At 44.8% G+C, this 21,569-nt stretch overlaps 1 protein-coding gene across 2 annotated transcripts; it reads right to left on the bottom strand.

Annotated features, from left to right (window-relative positions):
* Positions 1 to 626: 626 nt before the first annotated feature.
* Positions 627 to 19,646, bottom strand: rbl2 (retinoblastoma-like 2 (p130); the record flags this gene model as incomplete). Of its 2 annotated transcripts, none has more annotated exons than XM_084451157.1 (22): positions 627 to 2,489; positions 2,858 to 3,043; positions 3,283 to 3,518; positions 4,726 to 4,828; positions 5,174 to 5,245; positions 5,468 to 5,644; positions 6,035 to 6,264; positions 6,586 to 6,834; positions 7,045 to 7,156; positions 7,720 to 7,884; positions 8,936 to 9,073; positions 9,234 to 9,355; positions 10,139 to 10,251; positions 10,989 to 11,152; positions 13,260 to 13,431; positions 13,653 to 13,717; positions 13,822 to 13,982; positions 16,463 to 16,591; positions 17,783 to 17,847; positions 18,035 to 18,235; positions 18,468 to 18,598; positions 19,509 to 19,646. In XM_084451157.1, 22 exons carry the CDS (start codon positions 19,644 to 19,646, stop codon positions 2,322 to 2,324), a joined length of 3,297 nt encoding a protein of 1,098 aa, XP_084307283.1. In that variant the 3' UTR covers positions 627 to 2,321. The 2 variants fall into 2 exon arrangements, with proteins under 2 accessions (XP_084307283.1, XP_084307284.1); XM_084451158.1 differs by having other exon boundaries at positions 9,252 to 9,355.
* Between the last annotated feature and the right edge of the window lie 1,923 nt (positions 19,647 to 21,569).

Here is a 21,569-nt window from a genome sequence, read left to right as displayed (position 1 = left end):
GACATACTTCAGTTCAAGAACAGGAATGGGCTGTTTTGTATTCAATGCTTATGACCTGGCCAAGGTCCAGTTTCAGGCCATCACACTCAGCTATGGTCAGACTGTCCCTCCGAGAGAAAGCAGAAGTTGGTTGACTACGGCACTGGCTTATGAAACTATACATTGAGAATGGATTTCCCTGGTAGAACAATGATGAACAACATTGAAAGGAGAACAAAACATTGGTAGATGATTGACACCAGTAGCTGTGAGAGTTCCCCTGAACCCAGTAGATAGGAGAATTTGTTTAAAAGATGCATAGAATGTTGCTGAACTAAACATCCTAGTTTCCTCTCATTATGAAACTCTTGATTCTAGCGCACAGGCATTTGCTCCATGGTCTCACTACAGTGCATGGACACATTTGGGAAAGGGGACGGCCTTTAGAATGATATACCCGAGTCTTTAGTTCTTAACATGAATAGTTCAGGCCATGGGATGGACAAACTACACTAAGAGTTAGTGCTCCCTCATGTCACTGTAAACTCAGAACTAGGATGTGTAGCAGCATCTAGTGGTGAAAATTAAGAATGTCAACTACAACTACTAGGTTTCCAAAGGCAATTTATTTTCAAATGATGTATTTTTTTCACATACAAAGAGTTAGTTAAACAGGACAATGAAGCCTATAGTTTCAGGGCTTTAAATAAACAGAAAAGGCACTTTTTATACTGCCTATGATAAAATAAAAAGCTTTCTTTTTTTCTACAGTACAAATATGTACAAAGATTTGCCATGAATTGTTTTGCTATGTTGGCAGCCAACAAATGTTATACGCTGTTGTGAAAAGACAACAGTAAAATGTATCTATCAAAATTACATAGAATTAAGTTATATAATATATAGCAATCAATAGGTGAGATTCAAAATAAATATTGTTGTCAGTGAAATCTGTCTATCACTGGTGTTGTCATTTGTAATAGGAATAGTTATGGTCTCTAATATGTCTAAAGTTAGAAAAATACCATAAATATATAATTCTAACAAGAGATAGAACACTGTGGGAGGTGTTACTCGTATACGGATCTAGCCCAGGAATCACACGGCCACTTTAATGAGCAAAATGCAATTCAGGGTCTGGTGTTGCTCTCGCCCAGAGAGATTTCTTAGTGGGATTGCCCAGAGTGATTTCTCAATTCCAACCAGGCCAATCAGCATCATTTGAATGCAATGACAGAATTGTAATTGGATAGGGGATGAATTCATCGCTGAGGACTCCCTCTTTGGCAACGCCCATTTCGAAAACGGCTGCAATGGGAGCACTTTCAGACTGAATAATGAAGTGAAACGAAATGACAAGTCTGTGTCAGGCCAGTACGGAACAACTTTAAAGGGACAATCTACCTGTCTCCACCTAAAATCATATCTAGAGTGATGTGCACCGTCTAATAATATACATTAGAAATCTGATTAACCGTCTTTAAACATCTGATAAAAGTTCAATTGTGGGGTCTCCAATCCCTTTAATGGGGGGCAGGAGCAAGTTGCCAGATCAAAAATTGACCTTCTTTGCAAAGTACATCAGTAAAACAAAGTACATCAGTAACAAAGTGCAAAGTACATCAGTTAGAAACATACAGTATGCAAAGCTTCACAAGGATAACGGTGTTGACATACTGTTTTTTTCTGTGTATTTGGACATCATACATTACTTGATGGATACGCAGTAGATATTGCCGTGGGAGTTGGGGGATTGACCAAAGACTTTTTACATTGGTTGCACTGGTGCGCCTATTTCATTTAGGTGCATCCAGTATTTTTCATTGCACTTTTTGCCACCAATAATAAATTTTAAGCGTTACCTTTTTTTGAAAAGGTAGGTCTCCTATAGCTATATTATAAGCAGTGTTAAATTTTACTATAATTTCTTCAGTTTGCCACTGCCTGGTGCTGAAATTCGGCGGGGACAGGGGGCTACTCTGTCACGGAACAGGACGTCTTTCTTGGAGACACCGTGCAATCCGGAACATTCGGAACATCAGCCTACCGCCTGGGCATGTGTCTTTTGACACCCTACCGAGACAATGGACACCTCACTAACACGCATTGCAGGTATAACTACCGCCACAGCTGCGCTCGTGTGACGATCCGAAGGGCTTTTGCGCAGCTGAAGGGAAAGTTCAGGGAGGCTTTGGCTGCTACGGTACATTTTCTTCAGGAAATGTACATTCTAATGATTGTTGCTTTACACGGACTTTAATGCTGTTTAAATGTGTATCCTTTCGTCATGGCCACCTGCTGCCTACTGACCCAGATGGGCAGATGAGTGTCCGTGGCCTGCTTCAGTGGGAGGAGCTGCGGTCGTTGGCTACATCCTGCAGTCTGCGCAGGAGGGCGGTCCGGTTGTCTGGACACACCCTCTTAGAAGATGGCTCCTCCTCCAGCTGCATGCTGCGTTTCTTGGTGGGCGTCTCCCCGGTGCGGATCATGCTGTTGATCTCCTGCAGGCGCTGTGTGAGCAGGGAAAGACGAGGGTCAGGGATGAAGGTTAAAGGTGCACAGACACATTATTTTTGCATGTCACACACTTTCACCCTCAAAGACATTTTGCCCAGCAAGTCTTTAAAGTAAATGTTTTTAAGGTAACACTTTGACAGTCTTTGATTCTTCAAACAGTATGCAGTTAATGCTTTTAAAAACGTCACTCATGTAGCTACAAATAATCCCAAAATGTCAACCAGTAGTGTTTAACAGTGAACGGCCAGTACATGGATCTGTTTGAATGAATGTAAATGAATGAATGAATGAATGTCTATTGGACTGTGGGAGCCTGTGTCTGTCTGCTTGTTAGTTGCCAGAGTGTGTGTGTGTGACTCACGTGGGGTGGGCTGCTGCAGATGTAGTAGAAGATCTTGTCGCGGGGGGAGGGGGCCGTGGGGCTGCAGGTGGCGGTGCTGGGGGTCTTGTGGGGGGAGATGTAGATGGAGTGGTTGTGAGACAGCAGGACCCGGCGAGGGGAGCTGCTCCTTAGACAGGGGTATGGGCACAGAGGGGGAGACTCCATCTGTCACACACAAACACACACACGCACGCGCACGCACACGCACACACACACACACACACACACACACGGAAAAAGACAGGCAACGGACATACATACACACGTACAGGAAAAACACGCTTAGAAACACCCTTGCATACTTAACGTAGTTATAGCATCACATACCCACAGCACATTAGCGCCAACGTAACTGAATCTATTGTGGTGGTGTGAAAGTCCCGCCCCCCTCTGCTGTCACTCACCCCAGTGGAGGGCGAGCTGGTGGAGTAGCGCAGGGCGAAGAGGCGCATCTGCTTGATGTAGACCAGGTTGTAGAAACGGATGAGGTCTCCCCGCTCCTCATCCTCCGCGGACGAGCAGGGGGACACGGAGGCGGTGGCGGGGGGGGCGGCGGTGGGGGTGGAGGGGGCGCTGCCGGGCTGGGGGGCGGGCAGGGTGCTGCTGGAGCGCATGGCGACGGGGCTGCTGTCTCCGCTCGCTGGGGGGCGGGAGGGGGGGTGGTCATTTTCTCAAAATCTTAGCCTGTAAGCCTGGGTGTGGGTATCCTTGAGCGTGTGTGTGTGTGTGTGTGAGAGAGTGAGCATATGTGTGTAAGCATATGAGAGTATGTGTGTGACTATCCATGAGCGGGCAGGTGTGTTTGAGTATATGAGAGCATGTGTGTGGGTATACATGAGCAAGCATGTGTGTGTGCGTGTGTGTGAGTGTGTGTGTGTGTATGACAGCGTCCATGTGAGTATCCATGAGCGTAAGGATGGGTGATGTCATTATTACCATGTACAATGAAATGCTAATTTGAGAATTTGTCATAGACAAGACATAGAAGTGATATACTGTAGATGAGTGAGTGTGTGTGTGTGCCTGGGTGTCCATGAGTAAGTACGTGTGTGTCAAAGTCTTTCTTTTTATTTATGAAAGAGTGACAGTGTCTGATTCTATCTGACTGGAGCTTATACTCCATGCCTGCCTTGAAGTCCTGGTTAAGAGCATTCCTCTCTTCCTGCTTGCGCCAACTCAAGATCCCCAAAATCTGGAGAAGAGCCCTAGTTGTCGCGATCCCTAAGCCGAACAAGCCTGAAGGGGACCCCAAGGGTTACCACCCCATCTCTCTGTTATGTATCCCCTTCAAGATCTTCGATCGTCTCATCTACGCCCGCGTCAAACCAATCATCGACCCGCTGCTCCCAAAGGACGTGGGAGATCGACCGTAGATCAAGTCACTTTGATGACCCAAGACATCGAGGACAGCTTCTCGGCTAAAAAGAAGGCTGGAGCCGTCTTTATAGACCTGACGGCTGCCTACGACACCGTATGGCACCGCGGCCTCACCTGCAAGCTGCTCCGCCTGCTGCCGGACAGGCACATGGTCAGCATGATCATGGAGCTTGTCCGAAACCTCAGCTTCACCCTCACCACCGGTAGCGGACAGCGAAGCAGGTTGCGACGCCTTAAAAACGGCATCCCCCAGGGATCTGTCCTGGCCCCCCTCCTTTATAACATCTACACCTACGAACTGCCAACCACAGTCTCCAGGAAGTACGCCTATATATCAGACACCCAATGGAATGCATGGCCTGACGGTTGTGGATGACGAAACGGTGACATGGCTCCTGGAGGTGTGTCCGGATATATAGCCCGTGTGTGTGTGTGTGTGTGTGTGTGTGTGTGTGAGTGTGTGCTCTCACCCTGCTCCTGGCTGGTGGTGTCTGTCGGAGAGCTCTGTCTGTTACCCTCACTGCTGCCCGAGTGACATCTCTTCCTCCCGCTGATCAGAACACTCCTGTAGACCTGCCCAGGAACACAAGGCAGACACACGCACAAACGTTAGGGAGCTGCCGCTGCTTTCTCGTTGTTTACAACGGCTAATGAGCTCTAGGGCTAATATTAGCTAGCCATCTTAACTCGGCTAGTTAATCTACAGTCTGCAAAAACACGACACTCGTTAACGTAGGTGTAAAACATCGGAACCTAGCCAGCTCTAAACTCTAGCTTTGGCGCGCTCTACGCTGCTGTAAGCAACAACAACACAAAAATACACACAATAGATTCCATGTTGCATATCTCCTGCCCCTCCAGTATACAGTGTATATAAATACACATGTTGTTTGGGCAGTTAAATATCGAAAAACTTACACTACTGCTGGCCTGCGGCTGGGACCGGTAACACTTCATGATGTTCTGGAAGGACTTGTCCTCTTTGGTCACCTACACAACAAACACACACACACACACACATCATCATCATCATCATCTTGAGCAGTTCAGGTTAACACACAGTCACACACCCGTGTACACATTACACACGCGCACACACACACACACACACACACACACACACACACACACATCATCATCATCATCTGGAGCAGTTCAGGTTAACACACAGTCACACACCCGTGTACACATTACACACGCGCACACACACACCTTGGTCATGACGTAGACGGCACACATGAGGAGCTGGTCTAGATGGCGGTCCATCATGAGTTCGGTGCAGTGGACCAGGGAGTACTCGAAGCACGTCCAGATCTTACTGCGCAGCTCCGAGGAGATGTCCAGTTTGGCACACAGATCCCTCAGACGGACACTGGCCAGGTGGTAAACCTGTCGGTTTCATACAAAGAACGCCATGAAAACTTTGCAGGTGGAATGCAGGAAATGTATTGGCATGTATAAGCAAGTGAGTGAATTGGCATACTTATGCCAAGATGAGATTAGAATAAGTGTTAAAAGATGCTGAATAATAAGACAGTGTTTTGGTCAATTTTAATTACAGTACAGATGTATATTTGGCGAGGTCATACAGATCGCGGGATATCATTGGTGGAAACACATGAATTAAAAAATCAAAGCAAGATATTTGGCTCTGACACACTAAAACCTTTCATTGTTTTCTAGATAGGCCTCCTGGATGTCGAAGGAGGCAGGTGTATGTAGTTCGGGTGAATTATTCCTTTAACCTCCGTGTGGTAAACGGGGATGTGGCTCGCTCACCTTCCGGAAGAACAGAGAGAGTGAGCCCCTCTTCTGAGGCTTGACCGCTGGTTTGCTGACCGCAGGGCTGCCCTGGGAGGGACTGTTCTGGGCGGCGGCCACGGCTGGTTGGCTGCTAAGAGTGCCGGTCAGGGACTGGGCGGTCAGGGGCTGCAATGTGGCCCCGCCTTGTCCCGTCACACTCACCTGGACCGGGATGAAGGTGATGCCTCCGTTCTCATTGGCTATTCCTGCAGGGTTCAAAGGTAAGCCGATATCTGTGCTTTAAAACAGCCCAAACGCATCCAACTTTCCGTCATTCACACACTTTGCACTTTGCAAATCACACACTACAAACGAACCAGTAGCTATTCCATACTATTATACCATATTTACTGAATGATAGAGCCAACATGACACCGTATCTACTGTGTATGAGAATTTAGTATAGGTTACCCCAATGTAGAGTTCAAAGCTATAATTCCAACTATAAAACGCATGACTAATGGGACAGTGACCGTGACACATACATACAGTAGCCCTCAACAACACAACCTCACATCCCTCCTCACCTTGAACCGGTATGGTGACCGTCTGGCCGTTGTTGGCGGTGACGGTGGCCGTCGCCATGGTGACCACCGTCTGTCCTGCCGGGATGGCGCCGACCAGAGGGGAGTGGGCGGGTCTGACAAGGGCGGCGGCGGAGGTGGCAGTGGAGGGTGCGGCGGCTTCGGACGTCTCCACAAACAGACGCCTCCGGAAGGAGCCGGTGAGAGGGGAGCTGTAGCAGTCCAGCAGGGTGGCGGGGGAGGGGGACACGCCTGGCGGGGGAGGAGGGGGAGGGGGAGCAGGGGTTTAACTTGTCGAGAAGCTAGACGACTGACAGACGTTCATAGGTGGACAGATTCAACAAAATGGCTGACCACTTTAGTGGCAAAACTGACTAAAAACTCAAACTTTAACGCAAAACCATCCAGCCTAGCTCTCGATCGATCGGACCAGAAGGTGTGTTGGAGCGCATGCAAACGTACCTTTCCCGGCGCTGTTGGAGGTCAGGTCAGGACCGTGGTGGATGGGGGTCAGGGGAGAGCTGCCCGTGCTGCTGCCTGCATCGCTGTCCTCCAGGTACTGAGGAGGCATCACCTACGACGGTCAGCAGAGAGACACGCCACACATGACTGACCGCTCCAAAGAGGTGTCTAATCCGTGGCTAGGACAGCCTGATGCTCCATCTCTGGGTTTAGTTGTGCTGAGTTGTGTTGTGATTTAATTATATATTACTGTTTTCCATTCAAATACACAGGTGCCTTTGTCATGTATACACCTCTTGGAGGACTTTCTATGTGTGTGTACTTGTAGTTCCTTGTTCTATGTGGTGACTATTCTATGTATCTGTAGTTCTACAGTACTGTATGTTCTATGTGGTATCTATTCTATGTCTATAGTTCTATGTTCTATGTGGTGTCTATTCTATTTGTCTGTAGTTCTGTTGTCTATTCTATGTCTGTACAGTACTTCTATGTTCTATGTGATGCCTATTCTATGTGTCTGTAGTTCTATGTTCTATTCTATGTGTCTGCAGTTCTATGTTCTATGTGTTGTCTATTGTCTGTAGTTCCATGTCCTATGTGGTATCTATTCTCAGTGTGTGTAGTTCTAGTTCTATGTAGTTGTAGTTCTATGTGCTCAGTGTGTGGCTGGCTGACCTCCTGGCAGGCGGGGACGTGGTTCTTGCCCCCCCTGATGCTGTCCCACAGCGGGGAGCCCCTCCTCCAGGCCTGGCTCTCCAGCACCTGCTCCTCCACCTGGTTCAGGTGCTTCACCACCTCCCTGAACAGGCCCTGCTCCGCACGCACCAGAACCTCGATGACCTGGGGAGCACGCACACACGCGCGCGCATACACACACACACACACACGTACGTAAAAACACACTCATAAGAACACACATAAGAACACACATGCACAGACAGACAGACAGACAGACAGACAGACAGACAGACACACAGACAGACAGACACGAGCGCGTACACACACACACGTACGTAAAAACACACTCATAAGAACACTCATAAGAACACACATGCACAGACAGACAGACACACAGACAGACAGACACGAGCGCGTACACACACACACGTACGTAAAAACACACTCATAAGAACACTCATAAGAACACACATGCACAGACAGACACACAGACACACACACTCATTGAGTGAATTATTATCCACTCACAAGAGTCTATTATTTATTTATAAATCACATGTTATATTTGTAAATCATATGTTTAATTATATATCGGGGTGATTTATACATTAGAAATGTGTGGTGAGAGGAGGTTCGCGCTGCTTAAATTGACAGTCACTCTGTCACAATGTGTGCGCATTTATAAAATAATAAATAGGCTATGTTATGTTAAAACCAACAACAATCATTAGAATAGCAGCTTATAGTAAGATATTGGTGTGATAATCTGAATTCTATCAGATACCAAATGATGCAAATGTTGTCTATTTTCGATATGTGTGTGATAGGCTATTGTTGTGTAGGCTTGCGTATGGCACGGTAACTGGTAATAACTGGTCAACAGTTCATATAAAACTGAAACAAAACATTTATTTTAGCCATTACCAGCCAGCCCAGTGAATAGTTGTGCAATGATGACGATTGATCCTTACGTTTAGCATAAGTGCACATTAGGCATATCACACACGAGATATTACTCAACAAAAGGCTAGCACTAATGGTCATAAATGGTCCACTACTGGATTAGCAAGGATAGAATTCAGATTATCACACCAATAGTTTACTATAGGCTGTTATTCCAACGCTTATATGGACATGCTGGTTTTAATATAACATACAGTAGCCTATTTATTATTACCCCGCCCCAGTGAGTTCAGGAGCGCTGCCTGCTCACCTTGTAGAAGTGGTACGCGGGCAGGTGGAAGATCTGGATGACTCTGGGGAAGTCTCCAGGGGGCCGGTAGGAGAAGATGACGATCTCCAGACAGCAGGCCAGCAGAGAGCGATGGAACATGTCTTGCTCCAGAATACCCTAGAAAACAAAGAACATAGTGTTGTAATAGTATCACTATTATGTAGTCCGTACACAGACCAGCTGGCTATATCATTACAGAGTAATTGCAAAGTTAGATAATACACTGTTATTGTGTTAACTGATAGTCTTGTTCATGTTGATATCTCACTATAATCACCAGGCTGGTCAGACTCACAGAGAGGTCTGTGTCTCCCAGTCTCTTCTTCTCCTGGTTGATGATGGCCTCCAGGATCTTGTAGTACAGCGCCTCCGCCAGGCAGAAGTACTTCACTGCAACATCTAGATCAGATGAGCAGGATTTCATGTTATTACAGAAAAAACTGTACAATTTTCAAACTATACTTAAAGGGGCACAGTCACGCTAGTTTCAGTTGATATTATTTGGATTATATTGGATTGCTTAAATTCTGTGTGTGCTTTTTTTAAATCACTGTCAGTGTAGTCGTTTCTAATATATGGGAAATACCACGTCCAATGACATCACCCTTTGAAGTCCAGTGATGTCACCCTTTGAAGTTTTGCTCCAATTTTGCATATACAGTATAATATACTGTATAGAAAACTGCTACACTGATAGTGGTCGTTAACAGTATGTGCTTGTGTGTATGTGTTTGTACAGTTGATTTTTCCATTCACAACCTTGATAAAGATGAACAAAAACTATAAAATAAAAGTTAAGAAGTACTGAGGTATATTTTGCTCAAAAATGCAGAAAATGCCAAACCTACAATACAGATCACTGAAAATCTTAAATTCACCAAATTACCAAACTACAATCTCAACTACAATTAAAACCATGTCTTGTGGTCATATGAAACAAAAATGTGCTTTTTTGGACATGCATATCGGTGTTATGTTTGGTGTCCAAAGAATGCAAGTAATGTTGAAAAGCACCTCATTAGCCTTCAAAGCAGTATTAACTCCAGCACGTACCAAGACATTTTGCCCAAAAACCTTGTTCCCTTTGCCAGGAAGCTTGCTTTTGCTGCAGATCACCTTCCAGCAGGACAACCATCCTTAACATATGTCCAAAGCATGTGATGTGTGTGTGTGTGTGTGTACCTTTCCCCAGCCCCCCGTTCTCCTCTCCCTTGCTTTCGTAGTGTTGACAGAAGATCTGGAGCATGTCCTTCAGTCTGGTGGAGATGGCCTCACTGGGGTCTCTGGCACACGCCCTAAAACCAAACAACACGGGTCCCAGAACTGTCACAACACTTCTAAAACCAAACAACACAGGGTCCCAGAACTGTCACAACACTTCTCCACACTAACTCATACAATGAATCCGAAGTATCATTCCGTGTGACAGAATTGATGTATACGATATAGAATACTCATCCATAGCAGGTACCTAAAAGCAAAAACCTTGAGAACCTCAAGAACCAGTATGGCTCAAGTCCTTATCCCTTTTCCCTTTACTGTATCTTGCGGTGTGCCGTATATCATCACAGTTGTTTTAGAACGAATACAAGGCAGAAACAGCTAGGGCTGGGTTAAAAAAAATTGATTAATCGATTCTGAATCAAATGATTCAGAATCGATTCATGAATCCCAAAATCGATCTTTTATTTAATGAATAAATGAGGGAATGAATAGTTAATTCATTCATTCAATGATTCATTCATTCATTCATTTTTGGAAATCAGTATCGATACCCAGCCGTAGTATTGATGTGTTGCATAACTTGGCAGTCATGTAATTAAGGTTACAGCTAAAAAAAAGTTTTTAGTAACACTAACCGAATCGATATTGAATCGCATCAAATCAAATCGTGATAATCTATTCTGAAGCTTGTGAATCGGAATCGAATCGATTCTTGAAATTCGAATCGATACCCAGCCCTAGAAACAGCCACTGTGACCGTAGCTGAATCGTGCTGCAACACTGCAGGGGCCGGTGTGGTGTGAGGTACCTCAGCGTGTCCGTCAGCCTGCTGCTGGGGCCGTGCTTCAAGCCTGTGAGCAGACTGTGGAGGCGTCCTACGCTCTGCATGGCGCTGGACACCGGGGTCCCCACGCTGTTGTCCTGCACGTACTTCCTCCCGGTCAGAGGGGTGGACACCTTCAGGGCTGAGGCCTGCGTGTACAGTAGGGAGGGTGATGGTGGGATAAGATAGAGGGAGAGAGAGGGAGGGAGGGAGAGGGAAGGAGAGAGAGATAGATTAAGAGATAGAGATAGATACAGTAGATATAGATAATAGTTTAGTTGATACAATTTACTCATCCATGTGAGAAATAAAAAGACATTCATTCATTCATTCATTCATACTCAAAAGCATTTGAGGTGTTTTGTTTTAGCATTCATTGTTCTGGCTACCCAAAATTAAGTGCATTGCAAGTACCTGACAATGTTTGCAAATCACTTCTGCACTGCAGTAACCCCGAGAACCAATGGTGTGTCGGTGGGCGGGAAAAAAAAAAGTCAGGCGCAACGGCCCTCAGCAGCAGCGCTATGGCCACTGCACTGGTGGTATGTGTGTGTAGTCTCTTCAGCCAACTCTGATGCGTGTGTGCGCAGCGTGGAGATAGATTTGTCTCAATGTTATTCGTGTGAAGAGATCGACAATCTGTGTGTGGTGTTGAAGTGTGTAACCTGATACTCATACACAAAAAGATGTAAAGATTGTAAACTCACAAAAATATTTTTCAAATATAAACCAGATCAATCTACAAGTAGACACATTACACAGATAAAAAAATCTGTGAATGCATTTAATTCCTTTACAAACTAGAAGGGCACTCGGAGTATATGGACTGATTTGTTGATTAGAATAAATATTGTTTGTGACTACATCCACAGTGAAGCACAGGGAGATGGGCAGGAAAGCACTGATAAAAGGCCTTCCATCAGGGGGCTCAGTGATGCAGCAGCCCAGACAAGGAGGGACAAGCAAGTAGGGGAGTTGGACTTGGTGGTGATGTTGATGAAGGTATAATAATAGGCTTAGTTTCTGTGGCTGGATGAAGTAGTGATGCGCACATGATGAAATGGGATGACCTATTCAAGCAATGCAAGATCACGTTATTCTGGTTTCTCTTCTCTAGAAGCGTGAAGTATAACGAGGACTGTGCTGCCTGGAGTCAACATTAAGAACACGCACTGACAGCACGGGACTGTGACAGCTGAGACCAGAGCATGTGCAAATTCCTATTCACTACTGTTCACTACATTCACTGCACAAGAGCCCAATTTGAAAAAAAAAAAAGCATTCTTCCTTTCTCACCTTGAAGTACATTACATTAGTCATTTAGCAGACGCTTTTATCCAAAGTGACATACAATAATAGCATTTACAACGTAGGAAGTTCTGCTGACGGGGAATCATGTATTTGTCATTTTTCTCCTTTTCCTCTATCTAGCTATTAGCCTTTATGCAGTGTGTCCTTAGGGGGCTTCTGTAGCCCAGTAGTTTTACTTTAGTGTATTTTACAAATGTGTTGCATTTTCTGTCACCCTCTAGTAGTTGGAAAATGTGTCTGTGGGAATTTTCATCCAGAAGAGCACTTGTGAGGTCAGACACTGATGCCGGGCATGAGGGCCTTACTTCACCAAGCGCAATGCGCCGCCACTGGACTCTGGAGCAGTGGAAATCACACTTCTCTATCTGGCAGAGTGATGGACGACTCTGGGTTTGGCGAATGCCAGGAGAACGTTGCCTAGACCCTATTTGAAGCCGGCCGTGCTTGAATAAAGAATGATAGTGGTACTTGAGTGAGTCAAGAAATAGCAGTTGCAATCAGTTCACAGCAAACACCTGGGGACACGAGCAGACACTGCAGAGCAGAGCAGACTCAAGGTAACCTACAGACACCCTTTTTATGACTAGTCAATGAGCATGAAGTGAGGTCTACTTACTCAACTTCCAGGCTTAATTGCTTAACGCATCATCCCTTTGTCATGAAACTTGATATGCTTCCTCTTGCTGCTCAAAATGTCCTTTCTGCACATAGCACTTAGCACATAGCACTTAGCACATAGCACTTATGCACACCGTCATCAACCCTGTGGTTTTACTTATCATTTGTCTTCCTCCTCTTCCTCCTTCATCCTCAAAATGCCCGGCCCCGACTCGAAGCAGTGCAGCAGCTACAATTTGTGTATTTTCAGATCTGTTTCAAGTTTGTGTGTGTGCGTGCGCGCGAGTGTGTGTGTGCGCGCGAGTGTGTGTATGCATGTTCTCTCACAGTGAGACTGCTGTATAATCTGTAGGCTGAGGCATCCTGGTTCTCCACCCCCTCGCACAGACAGGGTCCTGGGGTGCCGATGTCCTCGTTGGCCCCCTCTCCCAGGAAGATCCTCTCGTCCAGGCTGCCGATGGCCAGGACGTGCTCCTCGTACACGCGACCCAGAGACGCACTGGGGACACGGACACACAGAGATGATTTATAAACACACTTGTACACTTGTTGATGCACAAGTAAAGGTACACTTGCATATACGCACACACACACACACACAGACACACACACACACACACACACACACACACACACACATACACATACACATACACACACACACACACAATAAAAATCCCTCTTGGTGCTACCCTTCTGGCATTAAAGATTGACACTTACAAACTTTCCCCAAAATTGATAGGCTCCAGGAAGCCAGTCAAGCTGTCCTCCTTCCCTTTCAAAATCTGTGGAACACAGACAGAAAATCATATTGACCTCGGATTGAGAGGTAGAGGGGTTAATACAGGCACAGCTGAAATGTCTGATATTGCACCGTCGTGACCCACACCTTCTTGTGGAAGAGCCGCTTGATGAAGGGTTTCCAGAAGTGCTCCTTCACACCCTTGGCCTCCAGCACCAGTCCGTCGTGGAGCTCACACAGCTGTTGGATGAAGCAGTTGGGGCCTGGGCCAGCCTTGTAGTCCTTGTGACCAAAGTCCTCTGGCAGGCCTGGGTAGAGGGGGAAGGGGTATAGGACACACTGCTAGGTAGCTGCTCTAGATAGAATTCATGAGGTTTCGCCACAGACACAAACACACACAACATACTGTATAGACTGAAAATAGTTCATGTTGTTTATCACAGCAAGAGAGGAGATGGAGAGTAAATACTGTATGATTTGTTCATCCACCTTAGGAGAGAAAGATTGTAGTAGCCTTGATCAAACATTAGGTATTTCTATTTATCTATAGAAATATATATATATATATATATATATATATATATATACACACACTATTTTCTATTCTATTTTCTATTATTTATAGAACAAAGCCTATTATTACATTATTGTCAGGCAAGTGAGCCCATCTGATGTTCTGAATTTATACTGTAGGCTGGCTACCCTAACCCAGTCTGAAAGACTGCATCAGCTTTAGCGTCAAGTACTGTATTGTTCTCGCTAATGTACCATTAATCTCAATAGCTTCCCATCCTCCTCCACAAGCCACAGCCTAGTTTAGCTCCTATCAATTCTTCCCATGCTATTGATAGTGTAGCCTGCATACCGCTTCCAAATAATCTCCTATAGGTATAAAAGCTCTAGGGTGACAAGCGACCGACTCTGTTTATTCTCAAGTGTAGCTAGCTAAGTGATTACATTTTAAGAAGCTATTATATTCATATTTAGACCCAGCTGTGCTTGGCTGAGATGTGAATGGGACATCAGACGCAAAACCAGAAATGATTTTTAGCCATAGATTGTGACAGGCTGTTGACATGCGACAGCCCTGAAAAAAAGACGTTGAAGGGCTTAAAGGAGTAGTAAAGGGAAAATGCATGTTTAGCCCTGTTTTAAGGTTACTTATGATCATATACAATGGTTCAGATCAAAACGTTGACAAAACTAGCACTTTTGAGAAAGTCTGATAATTGCTCTACCACCGTTTTGGTCATACAATGGATGTGGGTGGGAACCGTGAAAAATAATTAAAAAAACCCGGGCTATGACCCCTCCTACCTGGGCTATGACCTCTTCACACCGCTCCTCTCTGGCAGAAGGCTGCGGTCGTTAAAGACTAAAACTGTCCGACACAGGAACAGCTTTTTCCCCACGGCTATCAGCTCCGACTCCAGCTCCTTCTTTCTTTTATGTGCATGTACAGTAGTTTCGTTTCGAGGGGCGCAGTGTGTGTTGTCTTCCTGACATCGACAATACGACACGCCAAAGGCGTCACTTCCATTTCCATCAAGATTTCCTGCCAGTGTACTAGCCAGTACGTAAAAATTCTAAAATAATAAATTCACAGGGTCTCATGCAGTCTCATGTCACGCAAATGATTTTTGGGGTCTTGCTAAGTTCAATTCATAAACTAATTGCAAGTAAAGGTGAATATTGACCTATAAAAAGTTCTCATTGAGCTTTAAAATATAAATATAAGATATTACTAAATTCCATATACTTACTAATATAATATATGTACTAAAATCCAATAAAAAGAGCTGTGCCCTATTTGACAAATGTATAATATTCTATGTTGTTTTGTAATCAGTGGGGGTCACATGACATGGGAGCTATTGAAAAGAAGACAGATTTCCCATCAAAATATTAATATAAAATGTAATATGTACTAAAAACCGATAAAAGAAGCTGTGTCCTATTTGTCCAATGTAGTATAATATTCTGTGCTGATTTGGAGTCATTGGGTCACATGACATGGGAGATATTGGAAAAGAGAGATCTTTTGACATTTGTAAGGTGTAATTTGTTGACGGTTCCTAGCCATTTGCATTGACTACCGGCAGGTTGTGAAGACCATTGCATTGCGGCTCAATGGTCCCAAAAGCCCGGGTTGAAGTCGGGGAGATAAGACGACAAGACTGGATGTCCAAAACGTTCTTAATAACTTGAAATCAACTTCACCTAAGTGTTCTTGTTCTCTTATCCTCCAGTAGTTAGTTATTCGCTCTTGACTCTCATGCCTGCATTGCTCTGGCTGAGGTAACCTCGCTCCAGTCACCAGGGGAGAATGCTTGCGCTGTTTATTTGGTTGTCATGAGTTCACGAGTGATTGACATCCTGTCAATGTTCTATTTGCTCAAACTCAAAGTGGAGAGAGAGCGGGCGACCGTTTGTTCCGCGTAGCGTACCGCTGTAGTCTACTGCTACGCAGAGTAAACCAACAAACAAAAATCCCCTTCTCTGAAGCAGCGGCGGCGCGGTGCTACTAACCTGATGCTATTAACCGATATTAGAGATGACAAATTAACATTTCTGTTCCGGAACAATTAAAGATGATTACATTTTCGTTTCTGTTTTTGTTCTTAGTAGGTCTAAGATACTGTTCGTTTCCAGTTGTCATTCCTTGAACCTGTTTGTAGCCCTGCTTGAGTGTTTCAATCCATTTGACTGCCTGTTCCTAAACTGTGTACCTACTGTGTGAAGCACTAATGAACTAATGCGTCAAGAGGATGAATACATGGTTCCATACCTCTGAAGGTGGGGTTGAGCAGGTCTTTCCTGGCATTACACAGCAGAGCATTGGTGAACACCAAGTCCAGGGCACACAACAGCAGGTGGTAGGAGTTGACCAGGTCATCACTGATCATAGGGAAGTTCCCTGTTAGAAAGGGCGAAGAGAGGGAAATTGAAAGTGTACATCATGGAAGAGAGGGAGGGGGTAGAGTGAGAGGAACAGAGGAAGAGAGATACATGGGGGAAGTAAACGATGAGGCAGAAAGAGAGAGGGAGAGAGACTGCATGGGAGAGAAACTTTCATATTGACTGCTTAATGGGGTGTTAACCACACTGAAACCCTATCCAGCCCATTAAAGATAATAACACCAGCTATCCAACACATACGCATAGCCTATTGTAAGCAGTGCCTTATCCAGGCCCAGATTCAGGCAAGTCCTGACATGTCCAAATGCAATGGTTGCCAAGCTAACGGTACACGCCGAGGTTGGCGGAGTGCAACTGTGAGCGCTGAGGGCTTCAGGGCATGTAAAAGGGACTTGTTATAAGACCGCTACCCTAGTTTCTACAGTAGCCCAAGCTAACAAGCCTGCACAGGTCCTTGCCCATAACCCTGAGACTACTTCATTAGTCACACAGTTCAAGAGAGACCCCCTTCACTCATACTCACGCATGCATGCATGGGCACACATGCACGCACGCACGCACGCACACACGCACACACACACACACACACACACACACACACACACAGACACACACACACACACACAATCTTCTTGCTCAACCATCCATACTCCAAGGACTCTAATCCTTGTTGCCCCCATGCTGCTTGGTAGGACAAGCTGGCCCACAGCCAGATGATTTGTCAAGCAAGAGTCACTTCACTGATGCCTTTCTCTCTGTCCTCAGGGTACTCGGTTAAAGGGGTCAAAATGAGATTAGTTCTTACATTACGTTTTTTTTCCATCATACAGAAGCGAGACCACTCTACAGATATTCTTGCCTGATATCAGCAATAACTTGTGACACTCTTCACTCTCACATTGCCTCCACTCTAACCGATTTCCGTAGGGGAGGGGGATACGATTTTCCTTAACCAATCACTAGGACCAACATATCCTTGACAATGGCGTTAGTCCCGCCCGTGGTGCTGATGGGCTAATCTTTAGTCCCCCCAGGGCACTCATTGGACCGATCATTTTTCAACCGAGAAACCGTTGTTTCGTGTCTCGATGGAAGGCCAGAATCCATCCACTCGGTGGAGTGGGCGGATTTAAAGGTCTGGACCCAGGCAACAGATATTCTGGTTTATAAAAGCGTGCAGTAAACTCACCTTTGGCGTGCACAAACAGAATCCAGCAGAAGTTGAAGACCTCTGAGACAGTACATGGATGGCGCCTACAGAACAAGGATTTTGCATTGGAATTTCATTGTGCATGAATCAATGTATACCTAGCTAATTGGAAACTCTGTACATGAGTAGGTGTGATGTTGAAGAGTTTGATTTCCTAAACTCTGGAGCTAATCAACTGTGATAAGACTCGTAAGTCAAAGTTGATGAAGTAATTTGAAGAGACAAGCCCACCTCTGCTTGCGGCTCCTGTGGACTCGTGGTGGGTCGTCCGAAGGGGCCTTGAAGATGGCTTTGAAGATGGGGACGTACTTTTTGAAGATGACAGCTGAAACTGTGAAATTTCTTTCCAGCTTCTCTGTGCTCTGGCGGAACTCCTCAGGCAGGTTTGCCATGTCCTGCCACTTCTTCATTTTGTTAAAGAACTCAATAAGGCTACAGAACAAGAAAAAGAGACAGAGAAACTTAACATTAGCATTATCCCACAGTGGAATTCTATTTGGATAAGAACTGTACAAAGCATGAAGAGTTCTGACATCACTTGACCGAAAACAGTAACACAAAACCAACAATCATTCTCTGTGAATGTACTATTATACAAAGCAGAGGAGAGCCGTACTGCTACAAATCAGGATATTGAAAATTAAGATGAAGTTCTGTGCTGCACCTTTGCTCTGAGCAGCGAAGGATCCTGGTCAGGGAGACGTAGTTTCCTTCCGCAATGCCCTTGTCGACAGTTGGCACTGCCGACCGACAGGCAACGTAGAGAGCACACGCCAGCCAGTGTAGCTCGCTGCCCTGTAAAGAGTGTGTATGTGTGTGTGAGAGAGAGAGAGAGAGAGAGAGAGAGAGAGGGAGACACAGAGAGGGGGTAGTTTATCCATCCTTATGAACTGATAATACACCACTGCTGCAAACACTTCATAGAATAGGCTCCCCAAATAGAAGAGATTGAAAGTTGGAAAAAAGGGGTTGAAAATAGGATGGAATAAAACCCTTTAATGTCACGATTTAATATGTGTGTCCCCACACAGGTGTTACTTATCCCTGCAGTAGCAACACCTCTTATAGGGTGAGTATCGTCCAGATATCACCCACAGGGCAAGTAAGGTCACAGACGCCATGTTGGAAATTCTCCCCCCTAGTGGCCTCTTCTCTCATACAATTGTTATTACCTTGAACCTTTGCCAAATAAGAGCAAACTACACCATGTAAAATCAACCTACCAGGGGAAATAAGATCCCGTCATGAAGAGTGTTTTAAGGAGAACGTGCACATCATGGAAAATGTACAAAAAAAGTAATACTTTGCATAATGCATACTGATATAGAGGCTACATTTATAATATGCCAATTGATATGAGCCTACATTTTTGCAGAAGTAGGCTAGGCTTCAGTATTATTTCAATGGCGAATAAACAACATTGCATTGTCTATTGTTTTGTTTCCTAAGAATGACTAAGACGATTTGTGGTGGTCCGCCTTGAAACGTGAGCCCCACCCCTTTTAAAACATTACAATTTATGCGGTTGTACAATTATTCCGTGTACGCAGAAAGAATGCAATTCTGGGCTATATCTATCTTTCCTTAGGTAACGTGACGCGATATGGGAGGGAGAGCTCGCTACGTGTTTTGCACGTGAAAGTCGTAGATGCTCACATGGCATAATTTTTACAATAAAAGCGTTGCAGAACGTTAAAATAATCACCTCTAATGTGTAGTTTTTGCTTATATCCTCATAGCTCTTCCATGCCTCGTTGCTCGCCTCCTCGTCCATATTCAAAGCTCGACAAAGATCTTCAAATCCCATTCTTGCTTGCTGCAAAAAGTCGTCCTCTTCGTTCATTTTGACTATTCCAATGGCTGGTACTGACAATCAAATTCGGTGTAATGAGCACGTAGCTCCAGATCACTGTCAACTTTAGCTCAGTTGATTACAAAGTATCTTCGTGTGAGCAGTAAGATACACTGTTGTGTACAGTGTAGCCATTTAAATGCCCTTTGATTGACAGTTACTACTATGCGCAGTATATTTACGTTAAAGGCTTTTTAAAACAACTTACGCCATGGACGTACTAAACTAGGCTTATGCTCAAGAGACATTTTATTTTTTGACCAAACGTAGATGGAGAATAAAGAATGAGCGTAAAGGAGCTCACGCCCACAAACTGTGCGTTTCAAACCTTGAATGGATGAAAAACGAGTCATTCAAATGGTAATGTCACTTCCGGGTGTATTTAGTTTAATACATCCATGTATTAACACATGAACAGGGCAAAATGTGTCTTTCACTAATAAAATAATTGTTATTTTACTGCCTTCATAGGGCTAAACGAACTGCAGAATCAGTATCTTAGACCAGAAATACGGACCCTTTTCAGTCCGTATTTCCAATGACCATGAACATTGAAAATCAAATAAAACAGTCGGAAAACGGGATCCCTTTTTCGTTTGGTATTTCCATTTTCATTTGTCCCATTCAAAGAAAAGACGACTTGTGACTGTACCATGGATGTATTAAGGGATGTACTGAACGCAAAGAACCGGAAGTAAAAGTAATCCTTCAAAATAAAAGTCTCATGTGTGCGAATTTTACTGTCAGGAGAACGAAGCACTTTTGCGAAGGAATTGGTTGCCTGTAGCTTTAGATTAAGCTAAAGTTAGCTAATTAGTGTGATGTATAGGGATATTATTTTAGTTGAGTGACATTAATTCTGAAAACAGTTACCCCAATAAAGAGCATGTATAAAGTCACCAGCAGAGGCCCCCATTACCCACCGTGAAGGCATTGACATGGTGGATAAGAATAACCATACCATATTCCTCTATCATTAAATGTGGTAATACAAGCTGGTAAAATGTGATGATCGAAGGGCTCAGAACATTGGCTTTTCTTATTGCAAGTCTGCAAAACATTTATGTAGCACGGTGAACACCTCATCTCCCAATGAACATTTGAATGTTTAAATTGAGTGTCTTGCAGAAACCAGGCCAGGTCCAGCCTGGCTTATGTGTGTGGCTGGCTTGTTTCTGTTCAGGACTGGTAGGACGGAAGCTAGTCATGCCACTGAAATAGCTGTGAATTGAAATGACATGAAATAATGTCTGATAAATTAAGATAGGTCTTGTCACCTGGACACATCAGTCCCAATCACGGCCATGCTGGCCATCTGTAGGTCCCCCCCCCCCCCTTGTTATATATACAGAGGCGGCTGGATCAGGACTCCAGGGCCGTTTTTTCGTCCCAGCACGTCCCTGGTCCCAATACTTCCAATGCTAATCCAGCACAATAAGAGTGGGATAGCCAGTTAGCTCATGAGCTCACAACAACTAATGGTAGCGGTCAGTGGCTAAAGCAGTTACACTGATGATTCCTGTAACGTTAGCTATTTTGCTGCAATTGGTTCAACTTCTGTTTCTGGACAAAGGTCATTATATGCACTTCCCTTTAGGTGGTGAAGTAAGTAGACGGTAATCTCTGAGAATGTCCCATGTGGGAGTCCAATGCTCTGACCACTACTCTACTTGTGGAATTTAGGTAAGGGATAAAAAGGCTGAATTTAGAGTAGTGGTGGAGTTGGTTTTGGTGTCCTTCTTCCAGTTCCTAGTGTTGGTTGGGGTTAGAATAAGGGTTGGGACAGGATGACCTATAAGGTCAAGTAAAGTAAAGGTCAGGTAAAGGTTGGAGTGAAAGGACATGTGGAGGTTTGGGGTATAGTGCAGGTCCCCAGGATTCGAAATCTAAAGTGAAGCCCTATTGAACCGCGCC

This window comes from Borostomias antarcticus (assembly GCF_949987555.1).
Source record: "Borostomias antarcticus genome assembly, chromosome: 16".
NCBI classification, from domain to species: domain Eukaryota; kingdom Metazoa; phylum Chordata; class Actinopteri; order Stomiiformes; family Stomiidae; genus Borostomias; species Borostomias antarcticus.
This window is presented reverse-complemented; position numbering and strand designations above follow the sequence as displayed.